At 38.7% G+C, this 23266-nt stretch overlaps 1 protein-coding gene across 3 annotated transcripts in view; it reads right to left on the reverse strand.

The window, feature by feature from the left end:
* Positions 1–1006: 1006 nt before the first annotated feature.
* RNF138 (ring finger protein 138) overlaps positions 1007–23266 on the reverse strand; it is a 39503-nt gene continuing 17243 nt past the window's right edge. The window contains exons 3-8 of one of the 3 annotated variants that reach the window (XM_032152572.2): positions 19503–19668; positions 17255–17370; positions 7185–7241; positions 5924–6035; positions 3687–3794; positions 1007–1190 (exon numbers count right to left, since the gene is read on the reverse strand). In XM_032152572.2, coding sequence (XP_032008463.1) covers positions 1122–1190; positions 3687–3794; positions 5924–6035; positions 7185–7241; positions 17255–17370; positions 19503–19668 — 628 coding nt within the window. In that variant the 3' untranslated portion in view covers positions 1007–1121. The remainder of the gene's footprint in view (positions 1191–3686; positions 3795–5923; positions 6036–7184; positions 7242–17254; positions 17371–19502; positions 19669–23266) is intronic. The other 2 variants (XM_032152574.2, XM_032152576.2) reach the window with 2 other exon arrangements.

Below are 23266 nucleotides of genomic sequence, written 5' to 3' on the forward strand. Positions count from 1 at the left end.
TTACACATTATATTTGAGAATAACAAATGAGCACCATATGAACAGGTAATTGTGTGTGTGTGTAAACTCAAGTTTTAAGGTGTAATAGCAGCCAACTAGATCACTTAGCACTGTGACTATCACTTTTTAAAAATTTGGTGATACACAAAATTTTAAACAAATCAGATAAACTCTTCAACCCCCTATTGCTTGTCCATTTAAAAAATCCTTAATAATAGAAATTCTATATATAACCTGACAAACTGCATACACACAAAAGTATATGTATATATGCATATACATCTTTAGCTTTGAATAAATTTCTAAACTGAGATGAAGCCAAACCTCTCATTCATATCTTCTAGAATATAATATCACCAACTGAAAGTTTCTAATAAGAGTTTCGACTTAGTTACTCAGAAATACTGGCTACTGAAAATTCTGAGGCCAAAGAGCTGTTATTCAGCTTGTATATTCTAGGCTTACAAATCAAAGACTGAAATTATCAAATGCCCATGAAAGAAATAAATTTTTCTCTTTGTATTTCCTTCTAATAACAAAAAGAAAATATCTTTACAACAAGCTTTCACTTTTTAAAGAATTAAAATTATTACAGAAATCTCACTAGTCTTCAAAAATAGTAAATGTTATATAAATACAATTTTCTTATAGTTGAATTTTTCAGCTAGAATCTGCATTTAAAAAATTTCCTTTGGATTATTCCATTTAGCACTTCAAGTTTCTATTCTGCAACTCTAATAACTGGCTCAGATTTGTTAGGTTATATCAATCACATCGTTCAAAATTTGCTACTGTGTGTTAAATGTGTACAATAATAAATGGGAGGAATGCACCAAATTTCAAAAGCAACATAATGAAAAATTCAAGAATATTTAATATTACAAAAAGATAAAGTACAACAGGGATTCTCTTTCACCGTTACATTAGTGAAACATCTTTTTTACACTTTTATCAAGAAGATGAAGTTTTTAGAAGCCCTACCTTTATTTTCAATCAAAAACTAAAATGACTGAATTACTTTTATTAATATATACATCAAGTTACTGAAACGGTGACTTCATGTAGTTTCCTCCTTAAAGATGGCACTTGCAGGTACAAAGATGCAGAGATGTCTACAGCCTTCAGATGTTTACTTGAAAAGATTCTTCAACAGCAGTTTGATATTGGGTTTCTTCATCTAACTGAAGATTCTAAAAACAGTAACATTCATGTCAACAGGAAAGACATACTCAACTACTCAATACTTTGCCCAATATATTAGACATCTTGATACACATTACACACACTCAGGACAGTTATGTACAACATATATAATAGTATCTTTTAAGATACAAGATTTGAATACCTGAACTTTAATAAGAAATTAAGTTCAGTTGTAACTGTTCAATAACAAACAGGATCATCACGGAACAAAATTTGAGTGTTATAATGCATTATAAGTCATTCATTAAAAATGTGGTAAACTAGAAAGCTGGGTAAGCATGCGCCTGTAGTTGCAACTATTCAGGAGGCTGAGGCAGAAGATAGTTTGAGCCTATGAGTTTGAGGTCAGCCTGGGCAACACAGGGAGACTGTGTCTTTAAAAAATAAAAATAAAAAATGAAAAATACAAGTGAAGTCAATCATAATACACAACTAGAAAATAATGCCAAATATCTGACAGTAAACTGATTTTAAGAAAACAAGCATTTATTGAATTATGAGGTGAGTAAGAAATTTTTTTGGGGGGGGGGGGAGTTTGGCTCTGTCACTCAGGCTGGAGTGCAGTGGCGCAATCTTGGCTCACCGCAACCTCCACCTCCTGGGCTCAAGCAATTCTTGTGCCTCAGGCTCCCAAGTAACTGGATTACAGATACGCACCACCACACCCAGCTAATTTTTGTATCTTTAGTAGAGACAGGGTTTTGCCATGTTGGCCAGGCTGGTCTTGAACTGCTGACCTCAGGTGATCCACCCGCCTCGGCCTCCCACAGTACTGGGATGACAGGCATGAGCCATCGTGCCCAGCTGAGTAATAAATTCTTAACCATAACATGAAGCCTACAGCTTATTCAATACGTTATAAAACTACTCCTTAATTTTAAAAATTATATTGCTATTAATTTTATGCCCTATGAGTTTTGCTTTAAAATCAAGGCCTCTATTTAACAATCTGAAATAATTAGATCACCTGCTTTTCTTTTTTTTTTTTTTTTTGAGACGGAGTCTCGCACTGTCACCCAGGCTGGAGTGCAGTGGCGTGATCTCTGGTCACTGCAAGCTCTGCCTCCCGGGTTCAGCCCATTCTCCTGCCTCAGCCTCCCGGGTAGCTGGGACTTATAGGCACCTGCCAACACGCCCGGCTAATTTTTTTTTTGGAGACGGAGTCTTGCTCTGTCCCCCAGACTGGAGTGCAGTGGCGCGATCTCGGCTCACTGCAAGCTCCACCTCCCGGGTTCACGCCATTCTCCTGCCTCAGCCTCCCGAGTAGCTGGGACTACAGGCGCCCACCAACACGCCTGGCTAATTTTTTGTATTTTTACTAGAGACGGGGTTTCACCGTGTTAGCCAGGATGGTCTCGATCTCCTGACCTCATGATCCGCCCGCCTCGGCCTCCCAAAGAGCTGGGATTACAGGCTTGAGCCACCGTGCCCGGCTAATTTAACTTGGCCTCCCAAAGTGCTGGGATTACAGGTGTGAGCCACCGTGCCCTGCCTAGATTACCTACTTTTCTATGGCAAGGTAAAACAACTGGACGGTTGGATCAAAAGTGGTTCACAAATTTTTGTATTTCCAAATACATTACATAGCAATCTTTCTTACAATGAGAATAATAATCTAGAATTACTTCATAAAATTGCTAAAGCAATAAAGCACATCTAAATTTTACATATATTTTGAACTTTTATTTTGAAATTGGCTAAATAATGCAAATTCTACAAAATTTAAAAACCATTTAACAAGAATGATGTAATTTCAACACTGGAAGGCAGACAAAAATGTAGATTTTGTTCATGTCACTGTGCTTACCTAAACTGGAAAACAAATAGCCATTCTTTGTCAGGACTAATCTTAAATAAAGTTTTGATTAAACTGAAGTTGAATAAAATGCAATTTAATAATTAATAAAACAGGTTTTCACCTAATTTAAAAAAGTACATCACATATTTGGAAGTAGAAATTAATGCATTTTGCTTTACGAATTCATTTTTACATTATATAACTTCTCTTACATTCTTAGTCTCTGTAACCTAGCTTTGCCTGATAACTAAGCTCCCTCATTTTTAAAAACGTTGTCTTACATGCTAGATGTGAGAAATCTAAGATTTCTAGCATAATACAAGCAACTTATACTACACGAGAAATATATCCTCCATATGTTGTACCAATTTTACTTCTCTTGTAGGTACAATTTTCCCTTAAATCTAGACAGAGTTTTCATGTAAATCATCATTTTGTTAATCTGGGTGCTTGTTGTTCCTCCATTAATTCTCTCTCTAGTACAGGAGGTAGAGAGTAAACTCAATTTTTACCATTTGTACAAGCTGAAGTTCACCAATATTATTAAAAACCTAAGAACTTGCTCTAAATCCATCCAGTAAGATACAACAGCTTGCCACAAAATTTAAGTCTAGATAAAAAAAAAAAAGTTATTTTAACTTTAATATTTAAACAGTACTTTCTTAATCTTGAAGAATTCACTTACCACAAATTCTCCATAATCAAATTGATGTCTCTGATTTAGATGACTAACGAAATTTCTGGTAATCTGGCTAGGATCTCCCCAAGGAAGAGACACACAAATAGGACATGTCTATAAGAAACAGATTGTTTTAAACAAAAAATAATAAAAACAATGAAATATTATACAATTATTGAGTATTAAAATAACACAGGGATATGTTACCAAAAATATCTACGTGAGAAGCATTTTTAAAGGCCAAGTTCCATGACTAGATCATTTCCCAATCAATTACCTTAGACAAAAATGACATTAATCTAACACAGTAAGAGAGATCTTAGACATTCTATTCCTTAAATCTCTTATTACACAAATGTTTCAACAGAAAAACCACATCTAGCTTTTAATACCAACTGTAATGACAGTTATCACTAACTGGCTGCCTGCAACATATCCAATATATTATCTCATTTGATCTATACAATAACCATATAATTATTATTAGTTTTATTTCATTTGTAAGTAAAATAAAAATGAAGTAAACTGGAAAATTTACTTTAAATTGTATCCTTAGTTTTTCTTTTCTTTTTTTATAACTAGAGACACAGTCTCACTGTTGTCCAGGCTGGGTCTCAAACTCCTGGGCTCAAGCAATCCTCCCACCTTGGCCTCCCAAAGTGCTGGGATTAAAGGCATGTGCCACCACACCAGCCATATCCTTATGTTTAAATGAAGTACATCTTAAAAAGTGAATGGATAACATAACTGAAATAACACACAAAAAACCTTCAGTAATTAAACTCTCGCCAAAGTTTATGATATATCAAATATTATGCAGAAATGAATAAAAATTTGGTAATCCAATATAAAACTAAGTAAAATCTTAAATGTGAGCGAGATTTCCTGGAACATCTTTGGCACTGTATTTGTCTATTTAAGCAAGCTCACGCTTGTAATCCCAGCACTTTGGGAGGCCGAGGAGGGCGGATCACGAGGTCAGGAGATCGAGACCACGGTGAAACCCCGTCTCTACTAAAAATACAAAAAAAAAATTAGCCGGGCGTGGTGGCGGGTGCCTGTAGTCCCAGCTACTCAGAGAGGCTGAGGCAGGAGAATGGCGTGAACCCGGGAGGCGGAGCTTGCAGTGAGCCGAGATTGCGCCACTGCACTCCAGCCTGGGCGACAGAGCGAGACTCCGTCTCAAAAAAAAAAAAAAGCATAACTGAACCCATTCTAATAAGCAAAGTAGGTAGTACGCCTTCTTAGGTGGTATGTGAGAGCTTAAGGTCATCCTCAATGGTTATTGAAGCATATTCTTTTTATTTATTTCTTTCTTTTAAATAGACAGGGTCTCATTATGTTGCCCAGGCTAGTCTTGAACTCCTGGGCTCAAGCAATCCTCCCCTCGCGGCCTCCCAAGTGCTAAATTACAGGCATGAGCCACTGTGCCCGGTCCTGAAGCATATTCTTTCACAACTTTTCCTAGCATACTCACTAAAACAGCTTGGAAATATCTACAGTTCTTATTGATAACATTTTCCTTCCTATTCTCCTTTCTGAAGACAATATTTATATATCAAAATGTTCACCTGAAAGGGAAGTATCTCTCCCAGCTCAGTTTCTCCTGTTCCATTCACAGCTGAAATAACTTACCTGTGAAACACTTCTAGGATCATTATATGTTGGAATCCTGAATTCTGCTCTATCTCCCTCATTATCAAAAAGCTCTCACCATTTTCTTACAAAGCCTCAAAATGTCATAAAAAATATGTAGGCATCAAATACAAAGTCTAATTCTTTTCTTTCCTTGCTTTATGCATTCACATACTATATGCTGCAAGAAAACAATAAAAATACCTACTGACTTTATTCTTACTTATAGGTATTTTCACCTACAGCAATCTACCTGACTAGATCTACTTGTCTGCCATCTACAGAGCAAGTAACTGAGGCCTCAATAGACAGGTTGTGCTACTGTGCAGGAATGAGTTCCTGGTTCATCTTTCATTACTTCACTATTCTCCAGACTATGCTATATTACCTCACACTATGCATCTCCCTTTTTATAATGAGAGTTACTGCAATTTTAAATATCTCATTTTGCTTCACAGTCATCAATCCTTTGTTGACAAAAATCTACCTTACTGATAATGCCACAACCAAATATAAATCAACTACTTTCCCTTGCATACATGAAGTGAAATAAATAGAACAGCATGTTTTATTCTAAGCAGAAGACTGTCTTAAACATATGTACTTACCACAGGAACTATCTGAAATAGGTGATTACTGTTACAGTGATCCAGTAAACGCTGTCTGGTAAAATTTGATTCTTGACACAGGGGACACTTAAAAGTAGGATGACCAGAAGAACTATAAAACAATTTTAAATGAAACATACTTAATTCAAAATCATAACACAAAAATAACGCTCTCCTATTTTTTGAGGAATCACTATACATTTTTTAAAAAGTTATAATTATTAGACTATTTAAAGATTCTCTCATTTTGAACATATGTACTCAGGAAATGATGCATTACAGAGGTTCCCAATATCAGTTTACAGTACTCTTAGTGTCCTCAATAAATTTTTTCATGGTGCCTCTAGGCCAAAAGAAAAACAAAAACCTAGCTGACTCCATTTATTATGTAGTTAGGTCCAAACTTAATTGTAGTCGTTTGTTTGATGCCAATAGCTGTCATTTCATGTCCCTTGAAAATTTTTAATATTCTGTAGTATTCCACATTTTGCAAACCTTTTATCTAGGAACTTAAAACTTCTAAAAGACTTCCACCAATATCATATCTCTAATAAATACCAGGCCCTAGGAATCCAACATCCAAAATTCAAAGGAAAAAAACAAAAGCACTGATCATGAGAATGAAATACTCGAAAACATTCTGAGGATCAAGCATCACTGAGTTTTAATACTTCTGAATTTCAGGAAGGGACAGTTCAACACAGACAACTTTACCTAAATCATGTGTGGAAGAAACCTGACCACAGTGAAAGAGAATAAACTTTTCTAACCTAATGTGATTCTTAAAAGCAGTAACTGCATTTTCTACTTCTAAACTGCTAACTTCAAACACTATGCCTAATGATGTAACTGATTTTTTTTTTTTTTTAAAGTTTAATTTACGGCCAGGCATGGTGGCTCATGCCTGTAATCCCAGCACTTTGGGAGGCCAAGGCAGGTGGATTATCTGAGGTCAGGAGTTTGAGACCAGCCTGGCCAACATGGTGAAACCCTGTCTCTACTAAAAATATAAAAATTAGCCGGGCGTGGTGGCAGGCACCTGTAATACCAGATACTTGGGAGGCTGAGGCAGGACAATCACTTGAACCTGGGAGGCGCAGGTTGCAGTGAGCCAAGATCGCACCACTGCACTCCAGCCTGGGCAAACAAAGCGAGACTCTGTCTCAAAAAAAAAAAAAAATAAAAAAAGTTTAATTTAAAAAGCTATTTGATAAGTGATAAATATTACTTGCTAAAGTGGCAGGATTTTTCAAAAGCTTACCTTGTATTCTCTTGGTAAGTTTCTGTGTTATCAGATGTGGATGTTTCACTCCTATTGCTTAAGAAGCATAGGGAAAAAAAGTTAATACCTCAAAGTAATGAAAACACACTAAAGGTTCATTATCTTGAACCATTAATGAAGAAGACTAGTCTGAATTTGTTTTAAAAGTCTGAAGTTCAGTATTCCTTTTTCCTATTGGGTCCTTGAAAAAACAAAACTTGAACTTCAAATGGTTCTGAACTATGAAATAATTACAATATTAATTACTTTTAAATAAATTGACTGCTTACTAGATTCTTATTCATGTTCTTTAAAATTAACTGATGCACAGTTACAGAAGTATACAGAATTTTGCAGAATTACCTTAAATCCCATTCCTCTACCTTTACCTAGACTAGTAAGGTTTTAAATGCTACGGTAGACTCAAGAATTTGTGAACTTTTTTACTTGAAGCTAGGACATGGTATAAGGTTATGCCCTCCAAAGTGGAGTAATTTAAGAAAATATGTAAATGTTCGCTATGTTTGTATTTTATTTCCAAAAAGGAAAGAAACCAGGCTTCACTAACATTTAATATATAGAACAACTTAACATCTCCACTTTTACCATATGCCAGAGAGTCATGTGTCATATGGAATATCAGAGGAATCCTGAGGGAAGAGTAAGTATTCCATACAGGGATTGTCACTTGTGTGCTACAGAATTTGATCAATGTGGTCAATTTTATTTATTTATTTAGTTAGTTTTTGAGATGGAGTCTCAATCTGTCGCCCAGGCTGGAGTGCAGTGGTGCAATCTCGGCTCACTGCAACCTCTGCCTCCTGGGTTTGAGCAATTTTTCTGCCTCAGCCTCCCAAGTAGCTGGGATTACAGGCGTGAGCCATGACCGGCTAATTTTTGTATTTTTAGTAGAGATGGGGTTTCGCCACGATGGCCAGGCTGGTCTTGAACTCCTGAGCTCAGGCGATCCACCCACCTCAGCCTCCCAAACTGCTGGGATTACAGGCGTGAGTCACCGCACCCGGCCCAATGTGGTCAATTTTATAAAAGCAATGTCTTTCAACAGTAGAAATCTTAACATGGTCATAAGATAGGTAGTGGCTAAGAAAAATTGTACAACACCGGTTGGTTCTATATCTCAGAGTTTAAAACATTGAACTTAAACTGGTTATTCATTTTTCCTTTATAAAAAGACAAGGAATACTATATCATCTACTTAGCAGCTGATCTTTCTTTTCTGTTTACTTTCATAATAAACGTATATACAACAATGTGTACGCAGTGAAAAGGCACCATTCCAATGACACTCAGTTCATTTCTGTGAAGATAACAATGTTATCTCCCCACACATAGCCCAAGCAAGCAAGCAAACTTCACTGTTAAAATACATAACCCAGGCCGGGCGCAGTGGCTCACACCTGTAATCCCAGCACTTTGGGAGGCTGAGGCGGGCGGATCTCTAGGTCAGGAGTTCGAGATCAGCCTAGCCAACATGGTGAAACCCCGTCTCTACTAAAAATACAAAAATTAGCCGGGTGTGGTGGCAGGCGCCTGTAATCCCAGCTACTCGGGAGACTGAGGCAGGAGAATCGCTTGAAACCGGAAGGCGGAGGTTGCAGTGAGCGAAGATCGTGCCACTGCACTCCAGCCTGGGTAACAAGAGTGAAACTCGGTCTGAAAAAAAAGTACATAACCTAAATAGAAGACTATTAAACTACTATTTGCACCTTTCTGGAACTAAAAGCCTGCTCTTTAAAATAAAGTCAAATTATGGAGAGTGCATTTATTAAGGGAGTGTTACATGATTTTGTTACCAAAAACAGCATGTGTCACCAATTAAAGAAAAACAACTCATATCTATACATTTAAAATTGGTAGATGTTTCTAACCAGCTTAAAAAATCTTCCAAATTAATATAATCACTGGGTTTTGAATGTGCCTTTTAAAAATACTGTAACAACTTCTAATTAGTTTATAGAGCTATAATATCATTGGGGAAGATGAAAATTTCAGCAACAGTCCTTTTTATATTTAGAAAATAGGATTAAAACTTTTTTTTTTTTTTTTGAGATGGAGTTTCACTCTTATTGCCCCGGCTGGAATGCAGTGGCGCGATCGCAGCTCACCACAACCTCCGCCTCCCGGGTTCAAGTGATTCTCCTGCCTCAGCCTCCTGAGAAGCTGGGATTACCAGCATGCACCACCACATCCGGCTTGTTTTGTATTTTTAGTAGAGATGGAGTTTCTCCATGTTGGTCAGGCTGGTCTCAAACTCCCAATCTCAGGTGATCTGCCCGCCTTGGCCTCCCAAAGTGCTGGGATTAGAAGCGTGAGCCACCACGGCCAGGATTGAAAAAATTTTTATTTTATCCTATGGCATACATCTTCCATCTGGATCTGCCTTTTTTTTTTTTTTTTTTTTTTTTGGGGAGACAGTCTTGCTCTGTCTCCCAGGCTGGAGTGCAGTGGTGCGATCTCAGTTCATTGCAAACTCCTCCTCCTGGGTTCAAGTGATTCTCGTGCCTCAGCCTCCCGAGTAGCTAGGTCTACCGGCCATGCCACCATGCCTGGCTAATTTTTGTATTTTTAGTAGAGACAGGGTTTTACCATGTTGGCCCAGCTGGTCCCGACCTCAAGTGATTCACCCACCTTGGCCTCCCAAAGTACAGGGATTACAGGCATGAGCCACCGAATCCAGCCAGTACTATGCAGTTTTAAATAAACACAAACACTGGGGGTACATACTCAATTCTTTTACTGATAGGGTAATGCAATCACAAAACTTCTGATTTAAAGCATTTAATATCAAAGTTAATGCCCTTTTTAAACACGTTCTCCCTTCTATCTACCCTTATAACTCTCAATTTTCCATTATTACTGTCATCATCATCATTCTAGTTCTTCCTAGTCATCCTTGTATCATGCCTGGGCTGTTGTATCATGCCTGCTCATTTAGCTCAGAATAGGTTCAACAATAGAAAATCAATTACTGACAGCAAATTATTATTTTTTTAAAAACTTATGATTTTATCAGATACAGAAACACCAATAAAATTCAATCTCCATAATAAAAAACAAAAAATTATTTTCCTATAGGTAGGTCTGTTGCTTTTTAATTTAATGTTCTATATCACACTTGGTTTACTGCATTCAGTAGGATCTCTATCCAATGTTAAATAGTAAGCACAATGCTTTTTAAAAATACAAATGCCTAGACTCCAGATATCAGAATATCTGGAACTCTAGCCAGATGTATATATGTTTTTAATTTCATACATGATTCTGATTTGAGTAAAACTATTAATGGGGAAATCTTAAATTCAGGGTAATACCGACATGGAGCAGATAAACTGTAAAACTAAAAGATCTACGCTAAAAAACTATAGTAAATATTATACTTATTTGTAAAATTGTAGGTGTATTCCCACTAAAATCAGGAACAAGAAAAAGGTGCCTGCTATTTAACAGTGAATAGAAAACCTATTCAATGCAATACATCAAGTATTATATAGAACATTAGGTTTAAAAGAAGCAGACAAAACTATGGGAAAATAGAATGATTTTCTATACAATAAATCTAAAAGAATCAACAGGTAGATTATAAGAACTGCCAGATTAGAACTATTACAACTAACAAATCAGTAAAGTTGCTGAAAACAAGATTAACATAAAAATCAATTGATATTTCTACTCTCTAGTAATAACTAATTAGATTATCAAACAGGAAAAAAGGGCTTATTCTTATAGCAACAAAAACTATACGGTTTTACTAGAAAAAGATATAAAACATTTACTCATGTTTTAAATGAACTTTTAATCCATTTTTTTTTAAATGAGAAAGAGGCTGGGGGCAGTGGCTCACTCCTGTAATCCCAGCACTTTGGCAGGCCAAGGCAGGCGGATCACCTGAGGCCAGGAGGCCGAGACCAGCTTGGCCAACATAGCGAAACTCTGTCTCTACCAAAAATACAAAAATTAGCCAGGCGTGGTGTCACATGCCTGTAGTCCCAGCTACTCAGGAGTCTGAGGCAGAAGAATCACTTGAACCCAGAGGCAGAGGTTGTAGTAAGCTGAGATCATGCCATTACACTCCAGCCTGAGAGACAGAGTTAGACTCTGTCTCAAAAAAATAAAAATAATAAATAAAATAAAATAAAATGAGAAAGAGGCCAGGCACCACAGTGGCTCATGCCTGTGATCCCAACACTTTGGGAGGCCAAGGCGGGAGGACTGTTTGATCCCCAGAGTTTGAGACCAGCCTGGGCAACATAGCGAGACCCTACCTCAATAAAATAAATAGTAAAATGAGAGAGGTCATATTTCTAGAAGAATGAACAATGGATCACCTCCTACCGCCGCCCCCCCCCCCCCAAAAAAAAACCAGGATGCAGAGATGTGTAGAACAGAAGTGGCATTATAAATCAGTACAAAGAACCGACTCCTCAACGAATGGTACCAAAACAAATGGTTTATCACATGGGGAAAATTTTCCCTACCTCACATTATACAACCCAAATAAATGTGAAAAGCTCAGCTGTTAAAGTTTAAGAAGAAAATATCTTTTTTTTTTTTTTTTTTTTTTTTTTTTTTTTTTTGAGACGGAGTCTCGCTCTGTTGCCCAGGCTGGAGTGCAGTGACGCAATCTCGGCTCACTGCAAGCTCTGCCTCCTGGGTTCACGCCATTCTCCTGCCTCAGCCTCTCCGAGTAGCTGGGACTACAGGCGCCCGCCACCATGCCCAGCTAATTTTTTTGTATTTTTAGTAGAGACGGGGTTTCACCGTGGTCTCGATCTCCTGACCTCGTGATCCGCCCGCCTCGGCCTCCCAAAGTGCTGGGATTACAACTGTGAGCCACCGCGCCCGGCCTGAAAATATCTTTTATAACCTTGATGTAGAAAAAAATTTCTCAGGCATGATATAAAAAGAAAATTAAAGAATATACATATACATGTAAATACAATACTTTTCTATGTCAAAAGACACCATACAAAACCAGCCAAAGACTAAACAAAAATATCTGCAATGCATGTAACGAAGGATTATTATTATTATTTTCTCTTTTTGCGACAGAGTCTCGCTCCGTTGCCCAGGCTGGAGTGTTAGCGGCACGATCCCGGCTCACTGCAACCTCGGCCTCCCGGGTTCAAGCAATTCTCCTGCTTCAGCCTCCTGAGTAGCTGGGATTACAGGCGCACACCACCACGCCCAGCTAATTTTTCTATTTTTAGTAGAGACAAGGTTTCACCATGTTGGCCAGGCTGGTCTCGAACTTCTGACCTAGGGATCCACCCACCTCGGCCTCCCAAAGTGCTAGGATTACAGGTGTGAGCCACTGCGTCCAGCATTATTATTATTTTTTGAGAAAGAGTTTTGCTCTGTCTCCCAGGCTGGAATGCAGTGGCCAGATCTCAGATCACTGCAACCTCTGCCTCCTGGGTTCAAGAAGTTCTCCTGCCTCAGCCTCCTGAGTAGCTGGGACTACAGGTGTGTGCCACCATGCCTGGCTAATTTTTGTGTTTTTAGTAGAGACGGGGTTTCACCATGTTGGCCAGGCTGGTCTTGAACTCCTGACCTCAGGTGATCTGCCCACCTCGGCCTCCCAAAGCTGGGACTACAGGCGTGAGCCACTGCGCCCAGCCATAACAAAGGATTATTATCCAGAATATATGAAGAATGCCTATAAACAAGAAAAAGAACATTTTAATACTATGCCAGATTTCTTCCTAGCTATTTAGCCACTTAAAATATTGAACAATCTGGAGAGAAATTTATTAGGAAAAATAAAAGACTGCTGGTAATTTCTTTTTTTAGTTTTTGTGAAGAGCTGTATTTGAAATAAATTGTATGAGCCTACTGATATCCAGTTACTAATGTTTACAAAGAGTCAAGATTAGTAGGAACAGCCTGAAAACAGACCAAATGATTTCCAAGGAAGATAAAATTGAAATGTCTTCTGTATCTTAATGATTACATTCATCTTCCCTCCTCCTCCCCACTTCCTGTGGCTAAAGAAAACAAAAATATATAATCTTATGTTAGCAGAAGAATTTTGTTATAAAATAGGAATGGCCTTAGTAAAATTAGCACTGCTATCTAATTATTATGAGAAACTACCCCACACCAATGCAATAATTTTGCTAAAACATCCTCCAATATTTACTAATTTATGGTAAACAGTACTACTCTGAATGATATGAATGAAAGTGACACAGATTATTTTAGATGGCTCAACTGGAAGTTATAGCTTACAGTTAGATATATGGAAATAATAATGTCTGTTTTACCAATTCCTATATATTCATAACGTGGAGTGTGTCCAGCACTTCAGAACGTATAATAAACAGTATGAATTAGTGAAATGATCTATGGATTTATTTTGCAATTTTTTTTTTCTACTCAAAGATAGTTGCATGCAAATGCCACTTTAAGAATTTCCATAGCCATGCTCTATTCAGCTCTCTTCTTCAGGTTCTGGTATCTATTTCCTCCTCTCTCCTGCTTTCAGTAGACCCAGAGCACACCATTATTCCTTGTGGCTTCCTATACCCTACTTATATAGTGTACCTAACATACTACTCTTTGAAAATAGTCCCTTTACTAAATTCTCCTCAAATCGCATAATTAGAGCCCACTGTTTCCTGCTTAGACCGTGAGTATACCATGGATCATATCTTATTTTTCCTACCATTTAAAAAAAAAAAAAAAAAATTTCTGGCTGGGTGCAGTGGTTCATGCCTGTAATCCCGACACTTTGGGAGGCCGAGGCAGGTGGATCACCTGAGGTCAGGAGTTCGAGACCAGCCTGGCCAACATGGTAAAACCCCATCTCTACAAAAAATACAAAAATTAGTTGGGCGTGGTGGTGGGCACCTGTAATCCCAGCTATTCAGGAGGCTCAGGCAGGAGAATCACTTGAACCTGGGAGGTGGATGTTGCAGTGAGCTGAGATCGCACCATTGCACTCCAGCCTGGGCGACGAGCAAAACTCTGTCTACAAATAAATAAATTAAAAATAAAAATAAACATTTCTGGCCAGGCGTGGTGGCTCATGCCTGTGATCCCAGCACTTTGGGAGGCCAAGGCAGGTGTATCACCTGAGGTCAGGAGTTCGAGACCAGCGTGGGCAACAAATTGAGGACCCTATCTCAATGTGTTTAACACCAAAAACCACCCCTCAACCCCAAAAAATCAAAAAATTAGATGGACGTGGTGGCATGCGCCCACGGTCCTAGCTACATGGGAGGCTGAGGCAGAAGGATTGCTTGAGCCCAGGAGGTCGAGGCTACAGTGAGCCACGTTCACGCCATTGCACTCCAGGCTGGATGACAGAGCAAGACCCTGTCTAAAAACAAAACAGAACAAACAAAATAAATTTAAAAATTAAAAAAAAAAAAAAAACGCTTTTCCTTCCTTTGCCAATTTTCTTACTGACTGAAAATCCATATACAAATGCCATTCTTCCATTGCAATCAGAACTCTGCATAGGATATAGAAATAAATAAGACTAAAAAGCTCATTCCAGGTGAGGAGACAGGCTGAAATAAATAAATACAATAAAGTTTAGAGATCTAATAGCATAAAGAACAGTTCTACCAAGAAGAAGAAATTCTAGAGCTCAGGAAGGATTTTACTGAGTAGCTAACACTTGGTCTAAGTCTTCAAGGAGAAGAAAAAAGTCAATCAGCTGGCAAAATGCAGGTTGGGATATTACTGGCAAAAGTGTGGAGGTGAGGGAGTGATAATGATGATGAGGAGGAAGAACTAACATTTTCCAAGCAAAGTACTATTCAAGTTTCTTTACCTGTATTAACTTATTTATTAACTTCAATCCAATGAGGACCTATCATCATCATCACCTCTCATACCTTTCCTTAAACAGATGAGACAACTGAAGCAGTTTCTTGACAGTGTAATACAATTAGTAAGTGACATCTGAAATTTGAACCCAGCACTCAGGCTCCAAGCCTACATTTTTAACCACAGTCATACTGTTTTTCAGGAATGGCAAAGAGAGGGAACAAATCAATCAACATGGCTAAGGCATGTGATGCAATGATGGATAACCAAGAAAAAAAGGCTATAAAAAGAGAGGAAAGGGCCAGATCAGAAAGGGCTTTGGAATAAGGAATTTTGTCGTGTGTGTGTGTGTGTGTGTGCGTGTAAGGAATTTTGTCGTGTGTGTGTGTGTTTTAGACGGAGTCTGACTCTGTCGCCCAGGCTAGAGTGCAGCGGTGTGCTCTCAGCTCACTGCAACCTCCGTTTCCTAGGTTCAAGTGATTCTCCTGCCTAAGCCTCCCAAGTAGCTGGGACTATAGGCACGCACCACCACGTCCAGCTGATTTTTGTATTTTTAGTAGAGACAAGGTTTCACCATGTTGGCCAGGCTGGTCTTGAACTCCTGACCTCAAGTGATCTGCCCACCTTGGCCTCCCAAAGTGCTGGGATTACAGGTGTGAGCCACCGCGCCCAGCCAGAATTTTGTCTTTTATACTTCATTAATATTACTTTGGTGATAGAATGTAAAACAGATTAGACGATAACTACCGGCCAAAAGGCTATTATCATAGTTCGGGTGAGAGATGATGAGGGCCTGAGCTAGGGAAGTGACGAGATAAAATAAAAGTACAGATGAGGAATATTGCTATTAGGAATCAAGTGTCTATGACCAAGTGGATCTAAGAAGTAAGGGGGAGGAAGGCCTGTCTCCTGCTAAGAAAATTTGGTCATTAAAAGTGTGATTACAATCATGTATACTAAGAACTTTATTAAAAGCTGGAGATATGCTCAACAAGACAAACACCATCCCCTCACTTAAGAACAATCTATTGGGTAAAAAAGCAGATACGAAATTACAATAAAGTAGAAGTACAACAATAAGAAAAACATAGAAATGAAGAGACCCAGAAGGACTAAAAAAAAACTATAAGAGCAACAACTTTCAAACAAATTTCCTTGACACTAACAAGTCAAGTAAAATGAGAACCTGAAAAGTTTTTTCAGACTAGGCAATCAGAAAATTACTGCAGATCTTTACCAGACAATCACTAAAGATCTTTACCAGAAATTTCAACTGAGTAGGGAAGACGCCTAATGTAGTATGATCAACATGAGGTGCTTAAGGGCAGTTAAGTTACTAAAAATTAGCAATATGTAAAATGAAAAGCTACTAAAATATTAGAGACTGCTTAACATACTGTCTCCTGGGAACCTTTCTGTAATAGTGGCAATAGTGTCTTTCCTTACAGTTATGTATGTGCTTACTACAGAAGTTTTCAAAATTAACAATGCATTGTTTAGGGACACATGCATGGGTGATGATACATAAAGAAAATCAAAGGAACGAATAATCCAAATAAGAGAACAGAGGTTGCATCTAGGAGTGTAGGGTTCAAACGGGCGGGAGCTCACATAGAGATCCTAAAGTTCTGAAAAATGTTCTTTCTTGACCCGGGTTAATAGGTAACTGGATGTTTACCATTTTTTTTTTAAACCACAAGTGCATTTTGGCCATTTTTCTGTGTAAAATACATTTCATAAAAATGTTTAATGTACATAAATCTGAGGTAAGATACAAATCAATCCAAATCTAGTTGTTTAAAAGAAATGAGACTCAAATAGAACTGCATTGCACCTGGTTTCACTTTTACATGACATTTTAGAATAAAAATTTCAAACTCTAAGTCTATCCCTTAGATAGCAAAGAAAAACAGGTTGTAGTTTGCAAATACATTACTGAAAAGAATTTTCTATAGTTTTTCAAATCATTTCAGTTGCAAAATTCGTAAGAGAAAAATCTCCGGCTTATTTTTTACTCAAAAAAATGAAAATTCTTAGAATGATTTTAAATAACATAAGCTTAAGTTCATGAAGTTCATCTCCCAGATGAGATCTTACGTGTGCCAAACAGATTTTAAGGCAAATGCTGTAGTTCTGATACTTGGCAATTCACTTTAAAAACACATGTGCACATACACACACACACATCCCCCCAAATACCTTATCATATAGTTCCCAAAACAATTTCCATTTCAATTACGAAAATTCTGTATTTAGGAATAAGTATTGCTTACCTGTTCCCTACTGAATCTTGAGAGATCTGAAAGTTTGGAATGATAGAAGAAACACCATATTCATCCTGATACTTCTTACAAGATTTGTAATGATGTCTCATGCGATAGAATTTAATCTGTAAATTATTAAAATGTGACTTTTAATTTAAAATAGAACTTGTAAGATTTGAGATAGTGTAAAAAGAGGAAAAAAATAAAAGTAACTAAATACTCCATTTAAACAGGAGTTGTATTTTTTTTTTTTTTTTTTTTTTGAGACGGAGTCTCGCTCTGTCACCCAGGCTGGAGTGCAGTGGCGCGATCTCAGCTCACTGCAAGCTCTGCCTCCCGGGTTCACGCCATTCTCCTGCCTCAGCCTCTCCGAGTAGCTGGGACTACAGGCACCTGCCACCACGTCCAGCTAATTTTTTGTGTTTTTAGTAGAGACGGGGTTTCACCGTGGTCTCGATCTCCTGACCTCGTGATCCGCCCGCCTCAGCCTCCCAAAGTGCTGGGATTACAAGCGTGAGCCACCACGCCCGGCCAGGAGCTGTATTTTTTAAAGTAAATGATTTCATCCTTAAGTAGGAGTTAAAAATAGATAATACATTTCTGTTCATTAAATGTAGAGATGGAGAAGAGTCCATCTGTCCATAAATTCACGGCAAAAAACAGCAAATAACTTCACACTTGAAAAGATACTACCAGCAGTAGACAAAAAAATTAAAAGCACTAAGAGGATGCCAGATGCTATTGGGCATGTCTTATTTAACTTCTGCAGCCTGACACAGTTAGAAAGCACTTTAAAAAAATTAAGTTCCTGGCTGGGTGCAGTGGCTCACGCTTGTAATCCCAGCCTTTTGGGAGGCTGGGGCGGGTGGACTGCTTGAGTTCAGGGGTTCAAGACCAGCCTGAGCAATATGGCAAAATCCCGTTTATACAAAAAATACAAAAATTAGCCAGGTGTAATCTCAGCTACCTGAGGGGCTGAGGCAGGAGGATCGCTTAGAGCCTGGGAAGTCAAAGCTGCAGTGAGCCGAGATTGTGCTACTGTACTCCAGCCTGGGTGACAAAGTGAGACCCTGTCTCAAAAAAAAAGAAAATAAAATTAAGTTCCCAGGAATACTTGGAACATTTTTCAGTTTCTCACTGAGAGGAATAGCCAGAATCTCTCGAGTGTGTTTTCCAGCTTCACTTCATTGCCCTGTCAGTTAAACACTTCCTTCAAAACGATGTAAAAGCAGATCTGACTTGTGTGAATGCATGAAATAGCAACCAGCTTTGCTCACTGAATTCATTAGCTATTAGAAAAAATGTCAGTGATAAATCTATAGACACATGGATATACTCAAAGCCTAACTACCCCTCACTATTTTATTCCTTCTCCAAATGACAGAATAAAATCCAGATTAGAGAATTAATGCTGGTTATTTGTTAACACCTGATTTTCCTACATGTTCCTTAAAAATAACCAAATATTTTGTGACTTCTTTCTTCTTTTTTTTTTAGACAAGTTTCGCTCTTGTTGCCCAGTCTAGAGTGCAATGGCGCAATCTCAGCTCACCGCAACCTCTGCCTCCCAGGTTCAAACAATTCTGTCTCAGCCTCCCAAGTAGCTGGGATTATAGGCATGCGCCACCACACCTGGCTGATTTTTATATTTTTAGTAGAGACAGGGTTTCACCATGTTGGTCAGGCTGGTCTCGAACTCCTGACCTCAGGTCATCCACCCACCTTGGCCTCCCATAAGTGCTGGGATTACAGGCGTGAGCCACCATGCCCGGCCCTTGTGATTTCTTAAATACATACATATAAATACATAAGTAAAGTGAGGAGCTAGAGAGTTCCTTAACTACGTAAATCCATGTGCCCAAACTAGTAACATTTCTATGTGCTAAGCTGCAATAATGATACTACCATGAGAAAAACTTAAGGGGTGAATTTGTACAAGAATGGGGTTTAAATGAGCTAAATGCCAGCTTGCTAATTTAGTTACTTTAGTAAGTAATCAATGAGAAATCACTTTTAGAAAAATGCCATGCTAAATATTATGAAATTCAGTGTTTTTTTTTTTTCAGTCTCATTTCTCAGTAAGTTTATAATCTAGTAAGATCTATGACCACAGCTTTTTTTGGCCTTTTCTATCCAATTCCCAGTCTAAATACCTTTCATCTTTTCAAAAAAAAAAGCACCAACCAAGAAAATTCAAATAAGAATTTCAGAGTAGAAACTTGGCTTCCAAAGAAGAGAGATGTCACATTTACTCTACCTGTTTTGCACAGCATCTGCAGCTACCAGAAAACTTCCTCATTATATTTTCAAGGTCTAAGGCCCGTTCAGGACATGCTCTCTCTCTTCTAGTCACATTTCCACGACATAGGGGACAATGTGCTCCGCTTTCCCTCATTGCAGTCAGGAAACATTTTCTACAGAAACTAAACCAAACATTGTGACACATTAATTACAAAAAAAATTACTCTTTTCATCTCTATAATTAAATACAAACAAGTGATTATAAATATGTATTCATATTAAATAAGTTAGGCTACTCATATGTACATAAATCTCAGAAGTTTAATAACTATATGTATTTATCAGAGAGTAAGATTGATAACTGGACTAGATGGGAATATTTTAAGTCTGCTTTACAACTTCTTAACATAATATATGATGAATAAATATTAATGCTACATATTAATAATATTACTAGAGGAAGCATGGTACAAAGGAAGAATTGGATCCTGGCTCTGCCATTTAGTAGCTGTGTAATCTTAGGTCAACAAATTAACTCACACCGGATCTCAATTTCCTCCCCTTACAAAATAAAAGGATGAATAACATAAGCTTTCGTCTCAAACTGTATATCGACATGTTGTTTCACAAGACATAAACAGGTCTACTACAAAAGAGCACACAAATTGGTTTGGGAAGTTCTAGGATAAAGTTAACAAGTTTTACCCAAAGTTATCTGCGTGTTAATAGGTGTTACTCAAAGTTATTTGGTCAGAAAATAGGAAAATTTCCCAAACAGTGTGCAATGGAACATAATTTGAGAAATACTTAACAACACTTCCGGCTTTGCCGGGCGCGGTGGCTCACGCCTGTAATCCCAGCACTTCGGGAGGCTGAGGCGGGCGGATCACGTGGTCAGGAGATTGAGACCCTTCTGGCTAACACGGTGACACCTCGTCTCTACTAAAAATATAAAAAATTAGCTGGGTGTGGTGACAGGCACCTGTAGTCCCAGCTACTTGGGAGGCTGAGGCAGGAGAATGGCATGAACCCGGGAGGCAGAGGTTGCAGTGAGCCAAGATTGCACCACTGCACTCCGGCCTGGGCGACAAAGCGAGACTCTGTCTCAAAAAAAAAAAAAAAAAAAAAAAAAAGATTAAACATTTATAACCAACTTTTTAGTTAGAATCAAACTAAAATCTTTTTATCTTCTCTAGCCCCACCAAATACCTTATTTGATCATTTTGCTTTCAAGAGAACCAGTTAAATTACAGACATATATACCTGGGATCTAGAATACATATACATTTAATCCAATCTCCTATAAATATATGCGAATATTTCTCCTCTATACTAACAAAAGTTGAGAGGAAATCGCGCAGTAACAGATCACATAACCTGAGTTTCCTAACTATGCAGCACTTTTAAACAAGTCAGTTTTCCCCTCTAAAATCAGTTTCCTCACTCATGAAATAATAAAAGTATCTACAACTGACTGGGCTGTTCAGAGGATTAAAATAGGTAACACATATAAAATGCTTAACACACTATTTGTCATGGTCAGGAAAGTGTTCAATAAATAGTAGCTAATATCATTAAAGCAGCACTAGAAGTCATTACCAATTAACACCATAAACTAAAACATTAGGCAGGGCGTAGTGGCTCATGCCTATAATCTACGTGCTTTGGGAGGTCAAGGCAGGAGGACGGCTTGAGGCAAGGAGTTGAAGACCAGCCTGGGCAACACAGCAAGACCCTGTCTCTACAAAAATTAAAAATAAAAAAAATTAGCTGGGTATAGTAGCATGCACGTCCAGTCCCAGCTACTCAGGAGGCTGAGGCGAAGGATCACTTGAGCCCAGGAGGTTGAAGCTGTAGTGAGCTATGAAGGTGCCACTGCATTCCAACCTGGGTGACAGAGCAATACTGTCTCTCAAAAAACAATAACAATTAAAAATATTTACCATAGCCAGAAACCAAAATAACGCAAAGTAAACAAGATGCCAGTTTTCACTTGTCAAACTAAACACTAGTTTTATTTATTTATTTATTTAGACACAGCCTTGCTCTGTCGCCCAGGCTGGAGTACACTGGTGCGATCTTGGCTCACTGCAACCTCTGCCTCCAGGGCTCAAGTAATTTTCCGGCCTCAGCCTCCCCAGTAGGTGGGACTACAGGCATGCACCACTGCGACGGCTAATTTTTGTACTTTTTGTAGAGATGGGATTTCACCAGTTGCTCAGGCTAGTCTTGAACTCCTGAGCTCAAGTGATCCAGCTGTCTCGGCCTGCCAAAGTGTTGGGATTACAGGCGTGAGCCATGGTGCCCAGCAAAACTAGTTTTAAAAATAGTAAAAGTAAGGCTGGGCGCGGTGGCTCACGCTTGTAATCCCAGCACTTTGGGAGGCCGAGGCGGGCGGATCACGAGGTCAGGAGATCGAGACCACGGTGAAACCCCGTCTCTACTAAAAATACAAAAAAATTAACCGGGCGTGGTGGCGGGCGCCTGTAGTCCCAGCTACTCGGAGAGGCTGAGGCAGGAGAATGGCGTGAACCCGGGAGGCAGAGCTTGCAGTGAGCCGAGATCGCACCACTGCACTCCAGCCTGGGTGACAGAACGAGACTCCGTCTAAAAAATAATAATAATAATAATAATAATAATAATAATAATAAAAGTAACCAAATCTGGGCACAGCAGCATGTACCTGTAGTCTTAGCCACTTGGGAGGCTGAGGTGGGAGGGTCTCTTGAGCCAATGAGTTCAAGGCCTGCCTGGGTAACACAGCATGACCCTGTCTCTAAAAAAACAGTAATAATAAAACAATGGCCAGGCACAGTGGCTCACACCTGTAATCCTGCACTTTGAGAGGCTGAGTGGGGCAAATGGCTTAAGCTCATAAGACCAGCCTGGGCAACATGGTGAAACCCCATCTCTACTAGCCTGGCATGGTGGCACATGCCTGTAGTCCCAGCTACTCAGAAGGCTGAGGTGAGAGGATCACTTGAGCCTGTGAGGCGGAGGTTGCAGTGAGCCAAGATCGTGCCACCGCACTTCAGCCTGAGCAACAGAGAGAGACTTTGTTTCAAAAAAAAGAAAAAGACAAAAATGAAAAAGGTGGGAAATACCAAGTGTTAGGGAGGATATGAACCAACCTAAACTCACATTGGATGCTATGGGAGTATAAACTTTTACAACCATTTGGAAAACTGTGTGGCAATATCCATTAGTGCCCATAAATTCCACTCTGAAGTATATACCCATCAAACCTATATACATAAAACCATGGGCAACGGCTTATGCCTATAATCCCAGCACTTTGGGAGGCCAAGGCGGGAGGATTACTTGAGGCCAGGAGTTTGAGGCCAGCCTGGACAACATAGTGGGACTTTGCTCCTATAAAAAAATTAAAAATAAAAATAAAAAATTAGCTGAGCACGGTGGTGCATGCCTGTAGTCCTAGCTACTTGAGACTAAGGCAGGAGGATTGCTTGAGCCCAGGGGGTCAAGGCTGCAATGAGCTATGATCACTCCATTACCCTCCTGCCTGAGCAAGAGTGAGACCCTGCATCTATTTAAAAACAAAACAAAATAAAAATTACATATATAATCAGAAAAAATTTGCTAGAAAGTTCATAGCCACACTATTTATAATAGCCCCAAACTGAAAACTATACATAGGTCCGCCAACAGAAGAATGCATAACTAATTATGGTATATTCACAAAATGAAAATTACAATATGATGTATTGAGAATGAAAATGTTACAGCTATAAGCAACAATATGAACATAATGATACAATG

Source organism: Hylobates moloch, unplaced genomic scaffold (genome assembly GCF_009828535.3).
Source record: "Hylobates moloch isolate HMO894 unplaced genomic scaffold, HMol_V3 SCAFFOLD_5, whole genome shotgun sequence".
In the NCBI taxonomy this organism is placed as follows: Eukaryota; Metazoa; Chordata; class Mammalia; order Primates; family Hylobatidae; genus Hylobates; species Hylobates moloch.